Here is a 17,349-nt window from a genome sequence, read left to right on the forward strand (position 1 = left end):
GCTGGGCAGCGCCGGAAGCAGGCGGGCGGCACTGCGACCGGAAGTGGCCCGGCGGGCGCCGAGCGCTTCCGGGTCAGGGGGCGGTGCGCCGCGCGCGGCAAATTCGAAGCGCGGGCGGGGCCGGCGGCGGCGGCGGTGGCTGCGCGGGACGCGAGGCGGCGGCGGCCACGCTGCGGTGGGGTCCCCGCGGCTCCCGGCGGCGCCATGGACGAGGCCGTGGGCGACCTGAAGCAGGCGCTGCCCTGCGTGGCCGAGGCGCCGGCGGTCCACGTGGAGGTGCACCAGCGCGGCGGCAGGTGAGCCGGCCGGCCCCGGCCGACCCCGACTGACCCGGCCCGTGTGGCCGGACCCGGTCGGAACTGACCCCAGCTGACCCGGCCCGACCCGCGCTGACCCGCCTGAGGTCCCGCCTGAGGAGGCCCCACCCGGCCGCGCTGACCGAGCGCAAAGACCTGTCCCTACCCTGCCAGGGCCTTGCCCGGGCGGGACCCCGGGGGTGGGACACTGACCCGAGCCCGGCGTGGGGCGATGGGACCCCGCGCTTACCGTCCGTCAGAGGGCTCACACTGGGCCGGAGTAAATCCTGGGCTGAAAAGCTGAGATGTTGAACTTTGAGCCAGAGTTTCTCAGACCCTTCGATTTCCCCCCAGCCCCCACGGATTTGGTGGTTTCACGATTCAGAGCAAATCCCACTCATTTGTGACTTTGGTATGGCTCCTGTGGGTCCTCTATGCTGTACCCCTGCCCCAGCGCACAGACACCTGTGTAGCTGCGTCAGAGCTCAGTGACACCCACACGCGATGCCTCCACAGCCGGAGACGCCCGTGTACACCTGTACCTGGGCCCAGAGACGCCCAGGCGTGGCCACCCCCAGAGCTGACAGACACCCGCGCACAGCCACACTGTGCACGGCGGTTGCTGCCTTGGAGGGTGCCGGAAGGATTGCAGCGGGACCACGAATCACCTGCCTGGCTCTGAGGGGCCGGTCCAGGAGGGCTCAGAGGGAGGCGGCCTTTGAGTTAGAGTCTGGAACGTGACTAGTGGATCAGCCCAGCGTGCTGGGGCAGCACGCAGGGAGGCACAGAGCTGTGACCTCAGACGCGGGCGGCGCTGGAGGCAGCTGAGTATCAGGACGGCAGCGAGGGGGGCTGAGGGAAGCCCTGGTTGCCAGGCTCCAAGTTTCAGGCTTTCTCGGCACGAGCCGCAGGTATTAGGGGCGTATTCCAAGGCCAACGCCAGGCCGACCCCACAGCTGTGGAGTTTCATCCTTTCGTGAATAGTAGCGGTGGCCAACATTCATCAGATGTTGACTGCGTGCCGGGTATCGCCCTGAACCCTTTGGATGTGTTGCCTGACCTAGTCTCTGCAGCAGCCCGGCGTAGCAGGAACCCTAACCGATACCCCCTTCCACCTGGGAGCCGAGGCGCGGGCCGCAGAGCGGGCGCTGGGTCTGACCACAGGCCAGCTCCACTGTCCTCCCGACCACCGCGCTTTTTTAGGTGCGGTCTGAGTTTTTGAAAAACAGTTTCAAAATCTTGCTTTTGAATTGAGGTTTTATGCATTTTTTGTTTGTTTTTTAGCACTGCAAAAAGAGAAGACATAAAGCTGAACGTGAGGAAGCTGCTCAACAGACACAATATTGTGTTCGGTGATTACACGTGGACTGAGTTCGATGAGCCTTTTCTGACGAGAAACGTGCAGTCTGTGTCGATCGTTGACACAGAATTAAAGGTTAAAGACCCACAGGTAAGTTACTAGTGGGGCTAAGTGACAGTTAACCCTTTGTTGGAATCAAAGTCAGGGTCATGGATGTATTTTACTGTTTTGGTAGCAGATTGTCAGAAACTGGCTCACGTGTGTGTTGGTTTGGGAGACTGCACAGGCTCTGGCTATCCGTTAGGAGCCAGGCCCTGGTCGTAAGAAGTGGCCTTGTTGTCGGGATGTGGACCGCTGCACCGCCTCTCGGTGTAGGAGCAGGACAGACTGGAACCGAGGAACTAGGGCACGGCGCTGTAGGACAGTGGGCTGCGCTGAAGAGGCTGTGGGCCTTGTCTGGTACTCTTCCGCTCAACAAATACTCATGGAGTGCTCAGTGTGTGTTTGGACCTTAGGAGCTGCAGGGGCAGGGGCTGCAGAGGTGTGGAGACAGGCTTGCCTGGTAGAAGTTCCTCATCTTGTCCCACTTTCTGTCTGCCCACCTGCCGTCTTACTGAGTTCACGTGTGGGAGTTTGGAACTTTGTGTGAGAGCATGGATGTCCTGGGGCAATTCTAGCCCGAGTATAACAACCACCCGAAGGCCTCACACCTGTAATCCCAGCGCTTTGGGAAGCTAAGGAGGGAGGATCACATGAGGCCAGCTCAAGACCAGCCTGGGCAACATAGCAAGACCCCATCTCTACACAAAAAAAACAAAAAGTAAAAAAAAGAAAAACGACCTAAAACGTGTTTTAAGGAAGACATATCACTTAGAGCTGTGCAATTCCTGTCTAATAACCAAATTTGCAAGATAAGCTTGGTACTAAATTGTGCTCATGAGGTGGACTTCCACATTTGTATACTGGGACTCATGTCTGTGGCGTGTCTGAGCCTTATCCACACTGAGGTCTGATGCCGTCACTGTGGCTCTGGCCAGTCTCAGGGGAAGAGCTTCCTGACCTTCTGATGGAAGGACAAACGGGCACAGCCTAGCCGGAGGAGTCGGGGCTGCCAGGGAAAGCTCTGGTGTTCCCTCTTTGACTACAGATTCGCTATGGGAGTTTATCTTAACAGACGATTATGCGGCTTTGTAGATAGGTATGAACAAATGTTTATTACATGGTGTTAATAAGTCAACAACTTGAAATATTTTAACTCTGCCAGTCAGATTAGTTAATGAACGTAGGAATTTCACACATCTGTACCAAATATGAGTAGCCATTAAAAAGAATGAAATAGATTTCTGTCTACTGATGTTAAACGTCTCTAAGTTAAAATAAGCGTGAAAAGGAACAAGTTAGAAAACTATGTAGTGGAAGTCAATTTTTCACTAATCTGCGAGTGTGCTACAGACTATGACATCTCTGAGGTTGGATTTAGGGGATAGTCTTCTATATTGTTTGCATATTTCTTAGCAAGCATGCGTTACTTTGTAATTATGAAAAATAGTAAAGTTTAAAAAAAGATAAATGTAGGGCCCAAAGGGAGAAGGATGGGTATGCATTTTAAAAAGGGCTAATCCTAAATCTGAAATAATAACCTCATCTAATCTAGAACTAGTTTTTAACATACCATACATTTAATTTTGTTTTTGGACTTTAGCATGTAATTCGTATAACTGGCATTAGAAAGTGAGATATTTAAATTTGCATAGATTTATTTGGTTTTTCCCTCTCCTCACAGCCCATTGATCTGACTGCATGCACTATTGCATTTCACATCTTCCAGCTGAATGAAGATGGCCCCAGCAGTGAAAATTTGGAGGAAGAGACAGAAAACATAATTGCGGCAAATCACTGGATTCTGCCTTCAGGTACGGGGCGTGGTGGCCCAATGTGGGGCAGCTGAGTGAGGCTGAAGTCAGGACTGCACGCTCTTGGGGCTTGCAAAGTCAGTCCACTGAGGGAATGTGTCTGTCCATTAGTTTTGTAGGATTTGGGGATGTTTTATCTCTTATGAAATGGAAAGTTTGTTGGAAAAGAGGACAGTAGAGATTTCCAGTGTAAGACTGTATTGTCCCTTCTGACGGGTACAAGATGGAGGCTAACTGAGGATGCCGGCGGAGCCATCGGGTTCTGACAGGCGGAGTCCAGGGTGAATTCAGTCATCGTGTGGGGAGAGTGGAGGAGTTAGTGCTTGTGTTAAAGCGCGCATCATAACAAGATGGAAAAAGTAGTTCTTTTACTCTGTTGATCTGTTAAAAATCATATGTGACCAGCATTTATTTTGCATCTTCAATTTAAAAAAAATCAAAATTTGAGGAAAAATTTGAAAAACTGACACTTGCCTGTAGTCAGGATCTTAGTCTACGGCATGTGGAACAGCGGGGTGCGCCCGGGGCTCAGGCAGACTGACTAGGGGTGTAACACCTGCCTTCCTAAAATTAGGTTCTGTTTTTTTCTCTCACAGCTGAATTCCACGGGCTTTGGGACAGCCTCGTGTATGACGTGCAAGTCAAGTCACATGTAAGTCGCTGTGCTTTTTCCCCAAAACGCCCTGTTATTTGAAGAAGCACGAGCACCTCGGAGCGCCTCGCTTCAAATGGGCTTTGGGAACCCCTGTCTCGGTGTCTGCCCATGAGGACTGCTCCGGAGTGCAGCTAGTCTCTGCGCCTCCCTGGGGGGAAGGGCAGAAGGGAGCAGACTGTGGGGACAGTTATCTCGAATCCTGGTCTGGCCCTGAACTCTGAGAAAGTAGGCAGGCCATGGGCCTTCCACGCTGCGGGACGTGCTAGGAGACTGTCACTCAGCCATCCCAAGGCTGCCTCAGCATTGCGGCCGTTGTGAATTTTTGAGCAAATAGGCCATGTACTTGCCCACTGCTGTGGGGACTTACTCGGTGCTTGATAAATCCCTTTGTGATTTTGTGTAATGTTGGCATTTTACACGAAAGTGATCCTTTTCTTTCTCCTCTCATGTTCGCGATGCTCGTAGCCAGCATGGATCCCGTTGCCCTCTGACGCGAGAGCCTGTGGGTACTCCCCGAGCACGGCAGTGGTGGCCCCTCCAGAGCGGCGTTGCTCTTGTCCCTTCTCATTTAGGATCGAGCTTCAGCAGCACATGTATTGGGGCCTTTGCCTGTTGGCACCTTTTTTGCTTTAATCTGTTTTATTCTTTTCTCCCGTCAGCTCCTTGATTATGTGATGACGACCTTACTGTTTTCAGACAAGAACGTCGACAGCAACCTCATCACCTGGAACCGGGTAGTGCTGCTACACGGTAACGCGCGCAGGCGCTGACGGGGCGGGTAGACGGTGCGCAGTCGTGACGTTGGCTTTCACCGGGCCCTTGTGCCTCTAGTCTCCTGCAAGGAGTCACAGCTGTCTGTGTTCTGAAGGTTCCAGCGTAATGCTAGAATATTCTCTGTGAAGCTGACCTGCTCACAACGCTTGGGTGTTTGTGCCTCGGCCCTTCATTCGGTGGCCCCCACTTACTGTGGGTACGTTCTGAGACGTTCCACGGACACCTGGAACCGTGGATCATCCCGACCTTGCGTGTGTTCTTTCCCATACGGACGTTCCTGTGACAAAGTTTAATTTATAAATTAGACACAGTAAGAGTGCACAACAATAACTGATAATAGTATGGAACGATCATAATGATATGCTATAATAACAGTTATTTAATCCTTATGAATTATCTCTGGAATTTTGTGTTTACCATTTCGAGGCCGTGGTTGACCACAGGTAACTGAACCCTGGAAGTGAGCTGAGGATGGGGGTGCTGCGTCACCGCAGTGCTCACATAGCTCTGCCTGGTCCCCCTGGGCGCAACTCCTGAGGACAGAGACTGTCTCGTGCTCTCTGGAGTGTGCTCAGAGCTGCATTTTGCGAGTAGTGAACTGAAAAGGCCACACTTTAAAGAGATTCTGCCTGGTTCCTCTCAGAAGGAAATAATGCGTTTTTGGGGTTTTGTTTTGATGTCACTGAGTGGAAAGGGGACAAAGGATTGCCTGGACTCCAGGGAGCACCCCGTTGACGGCAGAGGAGACGCTGGCGCAGTGCTGGCCTGTGTGTGCCAGCGGAGGTGTAGGTCTGTGCATGATCTTGGGACGACAGTGAGTGCCTGTGTCCTGGCAGCGGGGCAGAGCAGGCTGGCAGCAGTGTTTACAGTGAAGCAGGTTACCTTCTGTTTGGAACCGGTTATGTGTTTCCTCTTCAGTTATTGAAAATGCTTGCAGAGAATCAGGGTTGAACGTCTCTGTTCTGTGAGGTGTGTGCGATCTTCCCTGCGGGTCACCTGGGGGCTTCTGGGAGGCCCTGAGCCGTGCAGGAGGAGCCCCGGCCTCAGCCACTCCTCTGGCTCATGTGAGCCACCTTCAGTGGCAGCAGGTGGCGCTTGGGCTGGGGAGGGCAGATCCCCCGGCTTCCGCTTATCGGGAAGATGCTTGACCTTTGGGAGGTGGCTTGGTCAGTGGCTTTCGCAGAGGACGTGGGGAGGAGGACAAGTGTCTGTGAAGACGTGGACTAGAAAATGCGGCGCCTGCTCAGAGCGCTGCGGGCTGCGGCCGGGAAACAGTGGCAGTGCTGGGGCCATGGGTGAAGCTAAGACCAGGCAAGCAAGTCGAGTCCAAATTAGTGAAAAAGAAGAATATTACTGGTTATATTTTATTGCATTTAAGCTGCCGGCGGACTTCTTTGTAAGTTAACGGGTATTTGTACTGATAACATAGTAATAGGGTCTAACTCTGCTCTTTATTTTATTACCTGTGGATAATGCATCTATTATCTTAAGAGATCTGTTACAGCACTGACTTAAAAACATGTTTACCTGGATCTTGTTATAGGTCCTCCCGGAACTGGAAAAACGTCCCTGTGTAAAGCATTAGCTCAGAAATTGACCATCAGACTTTCGAGCAGGTAACGCTTGGTGATTGGGGAGAGGAGAGCAGTGGCAACGGGGCTAATAACACAGAAAGCCGTTTTTACTTTTCTCGACCATGGTGCGCAAACGATAGTTTCCTCCCCTTGGTGTGAGTCAGGTCATCGCCTGTGCTCTGCGTAGCCTCGGGCTGTGGCCTCAGTCTCGTTTTCCTGCCGGCGTGTGGTCTGTTGAAGGACACGTCTTCTGCTCCCGTTGGAGGGTGCGATCTGTGACGTCAGGCCAGGTGCGTGACAGCCTTGCTGGCGTTCTGTCCGCCGTTGTCAGTGACGGAGGAACGTGAGTCTAACTGTGGATTCGGGTTTACGGTTTTCACCACATTGGGAAGCTCTGTGGTCAGCATTTCTGCAGCTAATTTCCTTACCCCTCCCCTTTATCCGGGAACCCATCTGTTTGCACGACACACTGCCTGCCTGGGCCCTTCAGGGCACCGAGGTGCTTTTCTGTATTTCATTTTGAGCAGTTTCTGTTGCTACGTCTTCAAGTTCACTGATTTTCTGCAGTGTCTAATCTGCGTTCATTTCCTTCCAGTGGAATTTTTATTTCTGACAGTATTTTTCTTCTCTGAAGGTTCTGTTTGATTCTTTGTATGCTTTCCTTTCTCTCGCTGTGTTCCTGTTAAAACCTTGAACACGTTTATGATAGCTGTTTTAACGTTCGTGTCTGCTGATTCCATCCTCATCATTTCCGAGTCTGTCTCTGGACTGGTTTCTCTTTGGTTGTGGGTCACAGGTTTTTGCTTTTGGGCGTGTCAGGTCGTTTTGATTTAATCCTGAACGTTGTGATTTGAAGTGTCTGGATTTTCTTGTCTTGCTTTGATGACTTGAATTTTGTTCTGACAGGCATTTCAGTTATTTGCGATTGGGGTGATCCTTTTGAGCTTTGTTTTTAAGCTATGTTAGGGAGGGGTTTAGGTTAGTTTTGTCTTAATACTGGAGTGTGGTCCTTCTGGGGTGTCCTGTGTGCAGAATGATCAGTGAGTGCTGTCCACTTGGCGGCTGTGGCTTGAACCTCACCCGACCTGTGTGTGCTCCGGGAGCCCTTCGGCTCACACATCTGCAGCCCCTCTTTACTGGCCTCGTGGAATTTCCCTGCTTGTACGTACCTCAGTGCGCGCCTTCCGGGCTGTCTCCTCCTCCCCTAGAATTCTGCTCTGCAGCCTGCAGCCGCCCCGACTCCCTGAGCTCTGCCCTCTGTGTCCTGCACCGGGGGCTGTGCCCTGCGTGGGTTCCCTCCTAGGGCTGTGGTGGGAGTGGTGGGAGGCAGAACGCCGGGCAGTTGTAGGGTTCACCGTTTCCCTTCTCTTGGGGTCACAATCCTTCACCGTCTGTTGTCCAATACTCTTACCGGATGTTGTTTCATTTATTTTGTCTAGTTTTCTCATCATTTAAGGCAGAAAATAAATCTGGTACCTGTTACTTCAGTACTAGAGGGAATCCTATGAGATTTAGTTTCGTGTATCTATTTTGTTTCCTTTCAAAATGTAAATAATTTTCGTAGGAAAATTGCTTTATTTCAACCCTTCATGTTCTGTTCAGAAACTTGGCGTCTGTTTTGACATCGAAATGCGTCTGTTTTGACATCGAAATACGTCTGTATTTGAAAGATCTCTAAGATCAGTTTCCTGAAACACTGGAAATATAATAACATTTTCCAGTACAAAGATCTGGAAATACGTTTCGTGGCTTAGAAATGGTATAGAGAATCCTTAGCAAGCCTTTCTTTCTCGTTCTGTTAAGTAGCCGGTGTTTTACAATTTATTTTGTTTAATATTCAGCCTAGTTTGTTTCGCTGGCTTGTCCCCCTCCCTCTTCTGTAAACAGTAACGGTCTTTTTCTCTTTATTTAAATGGGAGGCCAGCGATACCTTCTGAAAGTACTTGTTTTGCTTCCGTGGACTTTTGACACGGAAGAAACTGAAAAGAGGGCCTGGGAGTTGGCTCCTCTCTCGCCTCAGCCGCGTTTCCTGTTTGATTTGGTCTCGCGCTGCGTGCGCCCAGCTCTGTCCGTGCTGCTGGATTTCAGTCCTGTGGGGGGTGTCAGAGTTGACTTCTGGCTGCTGACTGTTCCAGGGCTCCAAGGTCTGCGCTGGAAAACGAATCACAGTGCCCTAATTTGGGGTTTCGTGGAAAGAGGAAAGAATGTTTGGCTCCTGCCTAAAACTCTTGATGCTTTTCTTTTGTTTTGTTTGTTTTCTTGGTACTGGTACTACTTTTTAAACATAGGAATATAAGTTATAAGCAGCTTAAAAATGAGAGGGCTTTACTTTTTAACTCAAATAAGGCTATGGAAAAATTAATTTGGTACAGTCCAGAACTACTGATTGCATTGTGTTTAGTTTTTCATAATTATTTAGCACACAGGCCTCAGTGCCTTGATTCCTTGTCAGTGATGGTAATGACCTGACGAGTCAGTCACCACCAGCATGCTGGGCAGCTGGGAGGTGTCACACCAAGGAAGCAGGAGTGGCTGCCACCGAGGACGCAACAGGACTGCTTAGTAATTTCTTAACCCCTTTTACCATCTTAGGTACCGGTATGGCCAACTAATAGAAATAAACAGCCACAGCCTCTTTTCCAAGTGGTTTTCAGAAGTAAGTATTAAATGCTCCGACCGTCTGCATTGTCAACCGTGTAGCTGAAAATACGCATCCTGTACGTTAGGCAAACACTCCTCTCCGAGAGGGAAATAGGCAAAATGGGGAAGGGAAGGATGGGCTGACTGTGGTCAGAGGAGGGTTCCAGAGCTAAGGCCTGCAGGACTCCCTTGGTCTGTCCCAGACCTCTGACGGGTGTCAGAGGATGTCCGCTGGGCCTCAGGGCGCAGACCCGGCCTCCTCACGTGGACCGGCCCTGCTGAGCACGCCATCGGTGCCTGTGTGCTCGCGTGTCCCTGTGAACTGAGGGGCCAGACAAGGCCGTGTCCCCTCCCTCCAAGGGCTGTGCCCAGACACAGGTGTTGGCATGTCTTCCAGTGAGGTGAGGCAGGATGTGGCACACTGGAGGCCAGGAGTGCACCGCAGCCAGCGTGCACGCTTGCTCCTGTGACGCGTCTCGTCCCAGGCAGCGAGGCACAGTCTCCCACGCTCTGCTGCCCTGGGAAGAGCAGGCGCCGCCGATCTCCGCAGGGAGGGAGCGCTTAGGTTGACCTCCCGTGCTGACCTGGCTGCTCTCGGACCCAGGATGTTTTCTGAGGGGCCGTTGGGAGACGGGCTGCTGGGGGCGGCTGCCCCGGTGGGCCTGTGTGCACCTGTGGCGAGCTCACTGCAGTGGATGCTGAGAGTGTTTTGGTTCCAGAGTGGCAAGCTGGTGACCAAGATGTTCCAGAAGATCCAGGATTTGATTGATGATAAAGACGCCCTGGTGTTTGTGCTGATTGATGAGGTGGGCATTTTCAGATACTAAACCCGTGGCTGGAGGAAATTCAAGACTGAGTTGCCTCTTGTGTTGCGGGACGTGGCCTACTTCTGCCACTCTCTGGCCTTCCCCTGCTCTGTGGGCCACGCTCTGGCACGTCCGAGGCCTTCCCTGCGCCCTCGGGCCAGGCGTGTTTGCGCCCTTCACGCGCTCGCTCGCTCGCTCGCTCAGTGGACTTGTCCCTGCGGCTGCCCACGAAGTGCCAGGCGCCATCCCTTTTGACCCATTGCTCTGTCCCTGTCCCTGCAGGTGGAGAGTCTCACAGCCTCCCGCAATGCCTGCAGGGCGGGAGCCGAGCCATCAGATGCCATCCGCGTGGTCAATGCTGTCCTTACCCAGATTGATCAGATTAAAAGGTAACGCTCTGGCGCGCGGTGACTTGACGTGTTAAATCAGGAGCGGTGGAGAAGTTTGTTCCCAAGGGATGGTGGGTTGTTGTGTAACTCCAGGCCTCCCCACCCAGCTCGTTTAACTGAAAGTGCATTTGACATCGAGTGTCGGCTCTGTCTGTCTGCGTGGGAGGCGGCAGGTAGTAAATGGATTTTTTGAAAGTTAAGTGTTTTTTAATTCAATAAAGTATTAAAAATGGGCCAGACACAATGACACACACCTGTAGTCCCAGCTACTTGGGAGGCTGAGGCAGGAGGATCTCTTTAGCCCAGGAGTTTGAGGCTGCAGTGAGCTGTGATGACGCCACTGCACTCCAGCCTGGGTAACAGAGCGAGACTTTATCTCAAAAAAAAAGTATTAAAAATGTAAAACAGAACTTGGGCATGGTAAAATTTTACACATCACAGAAAAGCATGAAATAGAATAACACACTGCTGCGTCCAGGCGTCGGCGCCAACACCCAGCCCCATCACTCGCCTGCTGGCCCCAGGTAGAGTGCCTCATGGCCTGGACACGTGTCCACAGTCTAACCGTGAAGGTTCAGGGCCTGTCACCAAGCTCTAGGGAGTGATGTCTGCTAACCCAGCGCAGGCAGAAGTAAGGTACAAACTGGTCCCTGTCTGCTGTCACGTGGCGCTCTAGAAGCACCCGCCACCGACCTGGTGCTTACATTTCTTCTCTAAAGTACCCTTCCTGCCTTCCGGGTGACGGGGCCAGTGCGTTGCCCAGTGCTGGCTTGCGGGTGTGGCCGGCAGTAGACGAGCTGTGCAGGGAACGGTCAGCCGTGCCCTCGCTGGTGCTTCCTGGTGCAGATGCTGTTTCCTGAGACGTGGCCGTCTCCTGGGCCAGCTGCAGGAGGGCTCGGGCCCTGCCCGCCCTGTGCTTCCTTGCCACCCTGCGGGCAGGCCTCAGAGCAGCGGAGGTCCCTCCTGGTCTGGCGTGTGCTCCTGCCACAGCCCTCGTCCACAGAACACTCACTTTCCTCCTCCTCAGCTTCTGCTGCCGGCGTCCCCTCTCTGCCCCGGGTGGGGGCCTGCTTGGCCTGTGTGTGGCCTTCTCTCGGTGCCATGTGCCTGGGATATGCGCACCCTTTCCCCCAGCGTCAGACACACTCCCCACTTCCCGGGGTTCCCCGTTCCACTGGGGGCCCCACCACGTACCCCCAAGCCAGAAATGGGGGCCACCTTGAGCTCTCCTCCCCACCAGTCACAAGGCTGTGAGGGCCCAGAAAAGAGTAGTAGCCACAGCTGCCTGGTTTCTCTCGCCTCTGTCCCTGGGTTTGACTGCGCTGGAGCCCTGGGCGCAGGGCGCTCTGGCGCCCTGGGCGCAGGGCGCTCTGGCCCGGGCTGTCCACCACTCGCCCCTGGATTTGGCTGCCGCTCCTCCTCGCCTTCCCCACAGGCAGCGCCTCTGCCCCCCAGCCCCACCCTCTGGGTACCAGGGTGAGCTGCCTGTGTGCTCACCCGACCTCTGTACCCTGTTCCTTCTGCGAGGGACCCCCATGCTCCCTGTCCTCATTCTTGCAGAGGGGCTGTCCACCCTCGCCAACATCAAGGTGGAGTGGTACCTGCAAGGTTCCCTGCCCCCGGCCACAGAGCGGCCTGCTCCCCCTGGGCCCAGGAGGGCAGCACTGCCGGGCCCACTGCACAGCCCCCCAAACGTGCTCCCAGGAGCACCTGTGCTTGCCGTGCTGGGCCCTGGGACACTGCCCAGCAGATGGACAGTGGTGGCTCTGTGTGGGGTCTAGAAGCTGGAGGGGAGAACAGATGACGAGTGTCAATAACTCAGCTCCAGGTGTGTCTGGGGCGATGAGAGGTATGGGGTAGTCAGTCTTGTGGCCGTGCCCAGGCAGGGCTAGCGGTGGGTGCCAGAGCCGTGGGAGGCTGGGCGCCCGGTCAGAGACCCTGCACAAAAGTGAGATCTTCTGTAAGGCTGAAGGAGTCGAGTGGAGGTCTGGGAGAGCTTTCTGGAAATCAGTGGAATAGCTGGGGCAAGGGCCTGGGAGGGTCTGTTCATATCCTGTTGCTGCCAGGAGAGTCCGGGGGTTGGGCAGAGGTTTGGGGGTCTCCAGACCTTGGCAAGGCCTGCAGGCCTGTGCTGGGCCGTGGCTCTGGTGTGGGGCACAGTGGGCTGGGCGGTGCTGGGTGACCCTTTATGTCCTGCGGGCAGGCCTGGCTGCCGTCCCCCCTGCCTGCCCCTGCCCAGGTACAGTGGGATATAATTGAGCCATGGACACACGTGACCACGGTCCTTGCTTTGCGGCCACCACAGGCATTCCAACGTCGTGATTCTGACAACGTCCAACATCACTGAGAAGATCGACGTGGCTTTCGTGGACAGGGCCGACATCAAGCAGTACATCGGGCCGCCCTCCGTGGCTGCCATCTTCAAAATCTACCTCTCGTGTTTGGAAGAGCTGATGAAGGTCAGATTTCTTGTGTTCTTGACTAGCTGAGGTGGCTTAGACTGAGCCAGCCCTGGCATAGAATAAGGTATTTCCACATAAGCACCAGTCATCTTTTTAAACTGACGTTGCAGCTTTGTCGTACTTGACAGGTTGAGCTAATAGTCCAAATTACAGCCACTGATTCAGTACTTTTGCTCTTTTGGCACCACGCGGGCATCATTTTTGGTTATTTGAGGTGCTGATGTGTAGGACGTTGCTGAGTCGGGCAGGTGGCCTGCCTCTCTGGGCCGGCGTCCTCGCCGGGAAGAGCAAGAACAAGCCGACCCAGCTCTCGGGATCACGCCGCCTGCAGGGCTTCGTGGGGCTGTCATCTGACTGAAGTGCTCATGTCTCTGCTTCACGTGTTCTGGCGGCGGCGGTGAGCGCTGTGTCAGGGAGCGCAGCCGAGACGCACCTGTGCCTGCGCCTCAGGTGCTGTGGAAGCGGGCGAGTAGCAGGCCAGAGCGCACGCGCCCGGTGGGAGCAGACGTAGAGCCTTGAGTTTAGGGGCCCTGGTTAGTAGCCCAGCAAACTGACAAACGGGGGTTTAAACGGTGGTTATTGTCCTGGAGTCATTGCCACCAGCGGGGGGTGAATTGTCCACCCGCCCTGTCACCACTGCCTGATACCACAGAGCAGTGGCCTCAGTGTCCTCAACAAGGGTGACATGGCCTCTCCTGGTTGGGGACAGCAGAGCTGGTCTCAGCCATGAACCCGCAGAGGTGGGCGCTGGGCCAGCGCCATCCAGGCCTGTGGGTGTTCTGTGGGGTGGGAGGGAGCGGGGCTCTGGGGGGGTTCGACTCGCGAGGCAGGATCTGAAGGAAGATCCAAGCGCAGTGTCGCCGCCAGGGAGCCCGTGGGTGACGGCACATCCCGCGAGAAAGTGTCTGTTGGAGAGAAAGTCGCTGTGTGGGAGGCCCTCCCGTGCCCCCGGCGTGGCGTCCGCCCTCGCGGGCGACGTCTCTGCACTTGTGCTGCGGACCTGAGTTTTAGATTCTAAGTTTTAGCTCAGAGGTGTGGACTTGTTCCGGGAGCTGAGAGTGCAGGGCAGGGGGAGTCTCCGAGGCAGTTGATGTAAAATTAAGGCATTCAGGTGTCGTAGTGGGTGTGTGCTTTTGAAAGCTGTCCGCATGTGACTGGAACCCCACTCTGCCAGGAGCCTGCGGTCGGCATTTTCACGTGTGCCCTCTGGATGTCGGGTTTTGCTGGAGGGGTGGAGAGGGACAGGGCCCAGGAGGCTGCAGGGGGCAGGGTCCCCAGGGAACCCACCGAGCGTCACTTAGCAAGTCAGGAGGGAAGGTCAGAACACACTGAACAAAAACCGTGTTTCTTAGTTTTACCCACAGCCTTCACCAGACCTCCAAACTGTGCAAGGAATGCCATTTTCTTTCTCCTCTCTCCTGGTTCCTCAGTCAGGACCGTTCTTGTTAGAATTCAGTCACAGTGATGGTCGCGGTGCCCATCTGACGTGACAGTTCAGCGAGGCCACTGGCAGAGGGTGTCTGACTTCAGACGGCTCATCTGCAGGTGAACTCGCGGTGCCCGTTCCTGGTCAGTCACACGCTGTGTCACGCTGCTCAACCAGCCTCGTCTTAAACACGGACAGACCGAGGTCTTCTCTGAAAGTCGGGCTAAGTCCTGGCTCTGAGTCTCAGCTCTGCCCACCTGTGTTTTGACGCAGTAACAGGCTGGTTTGGTACCTCTCGGTCCCCTCCAGCCCCGACGTGCAGTCAGGTGACGTTTCAGCCAAAATCCCGGGAGAGGCTGAGCTGCTCTTGTGCGGCTGTGCGTAGGGGCTAGTTAGGTCCCGGTCTCCGTCAGACGTGACACGGTCCGCTGGGGCCCGCAGGGGTCCCCTTGCTGACTGTGCTCGTGCTCCGCGCTGCACCCTCGTGACTGCGGCGCCTGTCTCCCCAGTGCCAGATCATATACCCTCGCCAGCAGCTGCTGACCCTCCGCGAGCTGGAGATGATCGGCTTCATCGAGAACAACGTGTCAAAGCTGAGCCTCCTCCTGAGTGACATCTCCAGGTGCAGACTGACGCATGTTTGTGCCGTAGTCACCGGGCCGTCCCAGGGAGGGCTCTGGGTGTGAGCTCTCAGCACCCCATGGAGCTGACGTGCGTGTGTGCGTGTGCGTCTGGGTGTGTGTGTGAGCACGCTGGCACACGTGCCGGAGGCCTGCCGTCCTCAGAGTCGGCAGCGGGAGTGGCTCCTATGCCGGAGGGAGGGTGGGACGGAGCAGAGCCTTGAAGGTGGAGTTTGGGAGCACCTGGAGCAAAATCAGGAGGGTGCAGGGGCAACGCTCCCGGGCCACACGCAGACTGATGACAGCGCAGAGACCGGCTGGTGCAGGACGCGGAGGGAACGTAGTGGGGAGGGCCACGGATTTCTGGACAGTTTCAAATTTATTCTGAAGCTGAGAGGAAAGGTGTGGGATTTTTGTTGAGGAGATTTAGGCTGGTTGAGATGGGGACAGAGGAGAGCAGTGCAGAGACTTCTGCAGTAACCGAAGCCGTGAACCGGCCTGGCTGGCTGGGGAGCCTGTGCTGGCTGACCGCGTGCCCACCGCGCTGCACTCCACGCGTCACGCCCACGCCTGGCGTGCGCAGGCAGGCGCTACAGCCCCTGCGCGCGGGGACGGCAGCCACAGAGCGGGCTCACAGGTGGCGTCGGTGGTGCTGCGGGGCGGCGAGGACGCCCCACCCGGAGCAGGAGCTGAGGGCAGAGGGGACAAGCCCCATTGCAGGGGCTGCAGGGCCAAGGGACGTGCGGAGAGGACAAGGCCCAGGGGCCGCGAGGGGTGGTGGCGCCTACGAGGCCCAGGCTGTGCCTGTGGTTGCTCAGGGGCTCGTGTTCTCGGGGCACCTCTGCCAGCCTTCAGGCTCAGAGCTCCTGATGAGGAGGAAACTTAGTCCTGAGCCGCGTGGCCGTCTGAAACTGACACGCGAACTGGTCGTCTTCACACAGGAAGAGCGAGGGCCTCAGCGGCCGGGTCCTGAGGAAGCTGCCCTTCCTGGCTCACGCACTGTACGTCCAGGTGAGTCCTTGCGCATCCGCCACCCACCGTCCACAGGTCTCCGCCCACTGGGAGTCCCACCTGGTACCGCTGGGGCGGCTGCCTGTTTGATCCTGTCCGTCAGGCGATGGTTCTGGGCAGCGGAAGGAGCTGACAGGAACCCCTGAGCAGTAGGGCCAAGGCGGTGGCTGTGCTGCGTGTCCCTGCCCACCCGCTGGCAAACACGCCCACGTCTGCCTCCGTGGTGTGTGACAGCTCCTGTCCCAGGCCCTCCCTGGCCGCTGCCAAAGGCTCATGCCCTTTGGGTTTGAGCTCAGCCAGCAGTGACCTGGCACCACACCTCTCGCCGCCACGCCAGGCCCCACCACAGACACGCCAGGCCCCACCACAGACCCGCCAGCCCAGGAGGCCCCCTCTCCCCCCCCTGCCCCACCACCCTGGTCAGGTGAGGCTCTGAGTGTCGGCAGCGCAGAGTCCGCAGGGCAGACACACTGATGTTGGGATGGGGAAACACGCGTCTTGAAATGGTTCCTTTCAGTTCAGAGTCCACCTGTGCTTTGGTCAGTTGCAGCCTCTGCTGGGCGTGGCACTCAGCGCCCAGGTGCCACAGCTGACCAGGTGCCACAGCTGTGGGCGGGAGCCTTCAGCTGCAGGGAGGTGGCAGCTCGGCGCTGGGCCACGGTGCTTCTCTGGTTAGCAGCCAGGTGTCCTGGGGACCGCAGAGCCCCAGACGTAGGGCGGGCCCTTTGAGGGGGCTCCAGGGTCTGTTCTCAACAGCTTCTCTTCTTGCCGTGTTGGCGGCTGGCTCCAGTGCTCACCTGCGGGACACGGTGTCAGGCAGCCCGCCTCGTGTGCCTTTTCTGCAGTAAGGAGTGCGTGGCGTCTGCGTGTCCTGCTGTGGGCCTGAGCAGCGCCCTGGGTGTGTGGCACCGTGCTCACTGCCCAGCTGCGCAGCTGACTCTGCCACACCATCTGCGCCATGCTGGGGTGTTGCTGCCAGCTGTCCCCAAGGATGGGGGCCCCAGTGATGCCCGTGTGTCCCCCCAGGCCCCCACCGTCACCATAGAGGGGTTCCTCCAGGCCCTGTCCCTGGCGGTGGACAAGCAGTTTGAAGAGAGACAGAAGCTGTCGGCCTGCGTCTGACCCTGGGCTTCCAGTCGTGGTTTTCTACGGGAGACCTACGGCTGGCGAGGGGCACCACCTTCCCCGCAGCAGTGCCGCCCGGGAGGGCCCTCTGCAAAACGTTGCTCAGATCCGCGTGTCAGAGCCCAGGAGGCCAAGCTTTGTTAAGAGGAGTGTGTTATATTTACGTTATTTTAAAATGCATATTAGAAGACAAATTATAAGGAAGATGTCACTTTTACTGTTTTTGAAGGATAATTCAGATTTTGTTTGTCTCTTTGTAAAGAACTACCTAAGCGTGTTCATGCCCATCCCTCCCCCAGTTGGACACAATGATAACAAATTTTGTTTTTAAAAAAAGGAACATTAATATAGGTGTCCT

The 17,349-nt window shown here is 55.6% G+C and overlaps 1 protein-coding gene across 1 annotated transcript; it reads left to right on the forward strand.

The window, feature by feature from the left end:
* Positions 1 to 75: 75 nt before the first annotated feature.
* TRIP13 (thyroid hormone receptor interactor 13) lies at positions 76 to 16,988 on the forward strand. The gene is made up of 13 exons (XM_012660146.1): positions 76 to 296; positions 1,581 to 1,746; positions 3,380 to 3,509; positions 4,106 to 4,161; positions 4,824 to 4,914; positions 6,482 to 6,554; positions 9,105 to 9,168; positions 9,872 to 9,958; positions 10,241 to 10,347; positions 12,653 to 12,806; positions 14,745 to 14,857; positions 15,797 to 15,866; positions 16,893 to 16,988. Exons 1-13 carry the CDS (start codon positions 205 to 207, stop codon positions 16,986 to 16,988), a joined length of 1,299 nt encoding a protein of 432 aa, XP_012515600.1. The 5' UTR covers positions 76 to 204.
* The last annotated feature ends 361 nt before the right edge of the window (positions 16,989 to 17,349 follow it).

This window comes from Propithecus coquereli, unplaced genomic scaffold (genome assembly GCF_000956105.1).
Source record: "Propithecus coquereli isolate 6110/MARCELLA unplaced genomic scaffold, Pcoq_1.0 Scaffold658, whole genome shotgun sequence".
NCBI classification, from domain to species: Eukaryota; Metazoa; Chordata; class Mammalia; order Primates; family Indriidae; genus Propithecus; species Propithecus coquereli.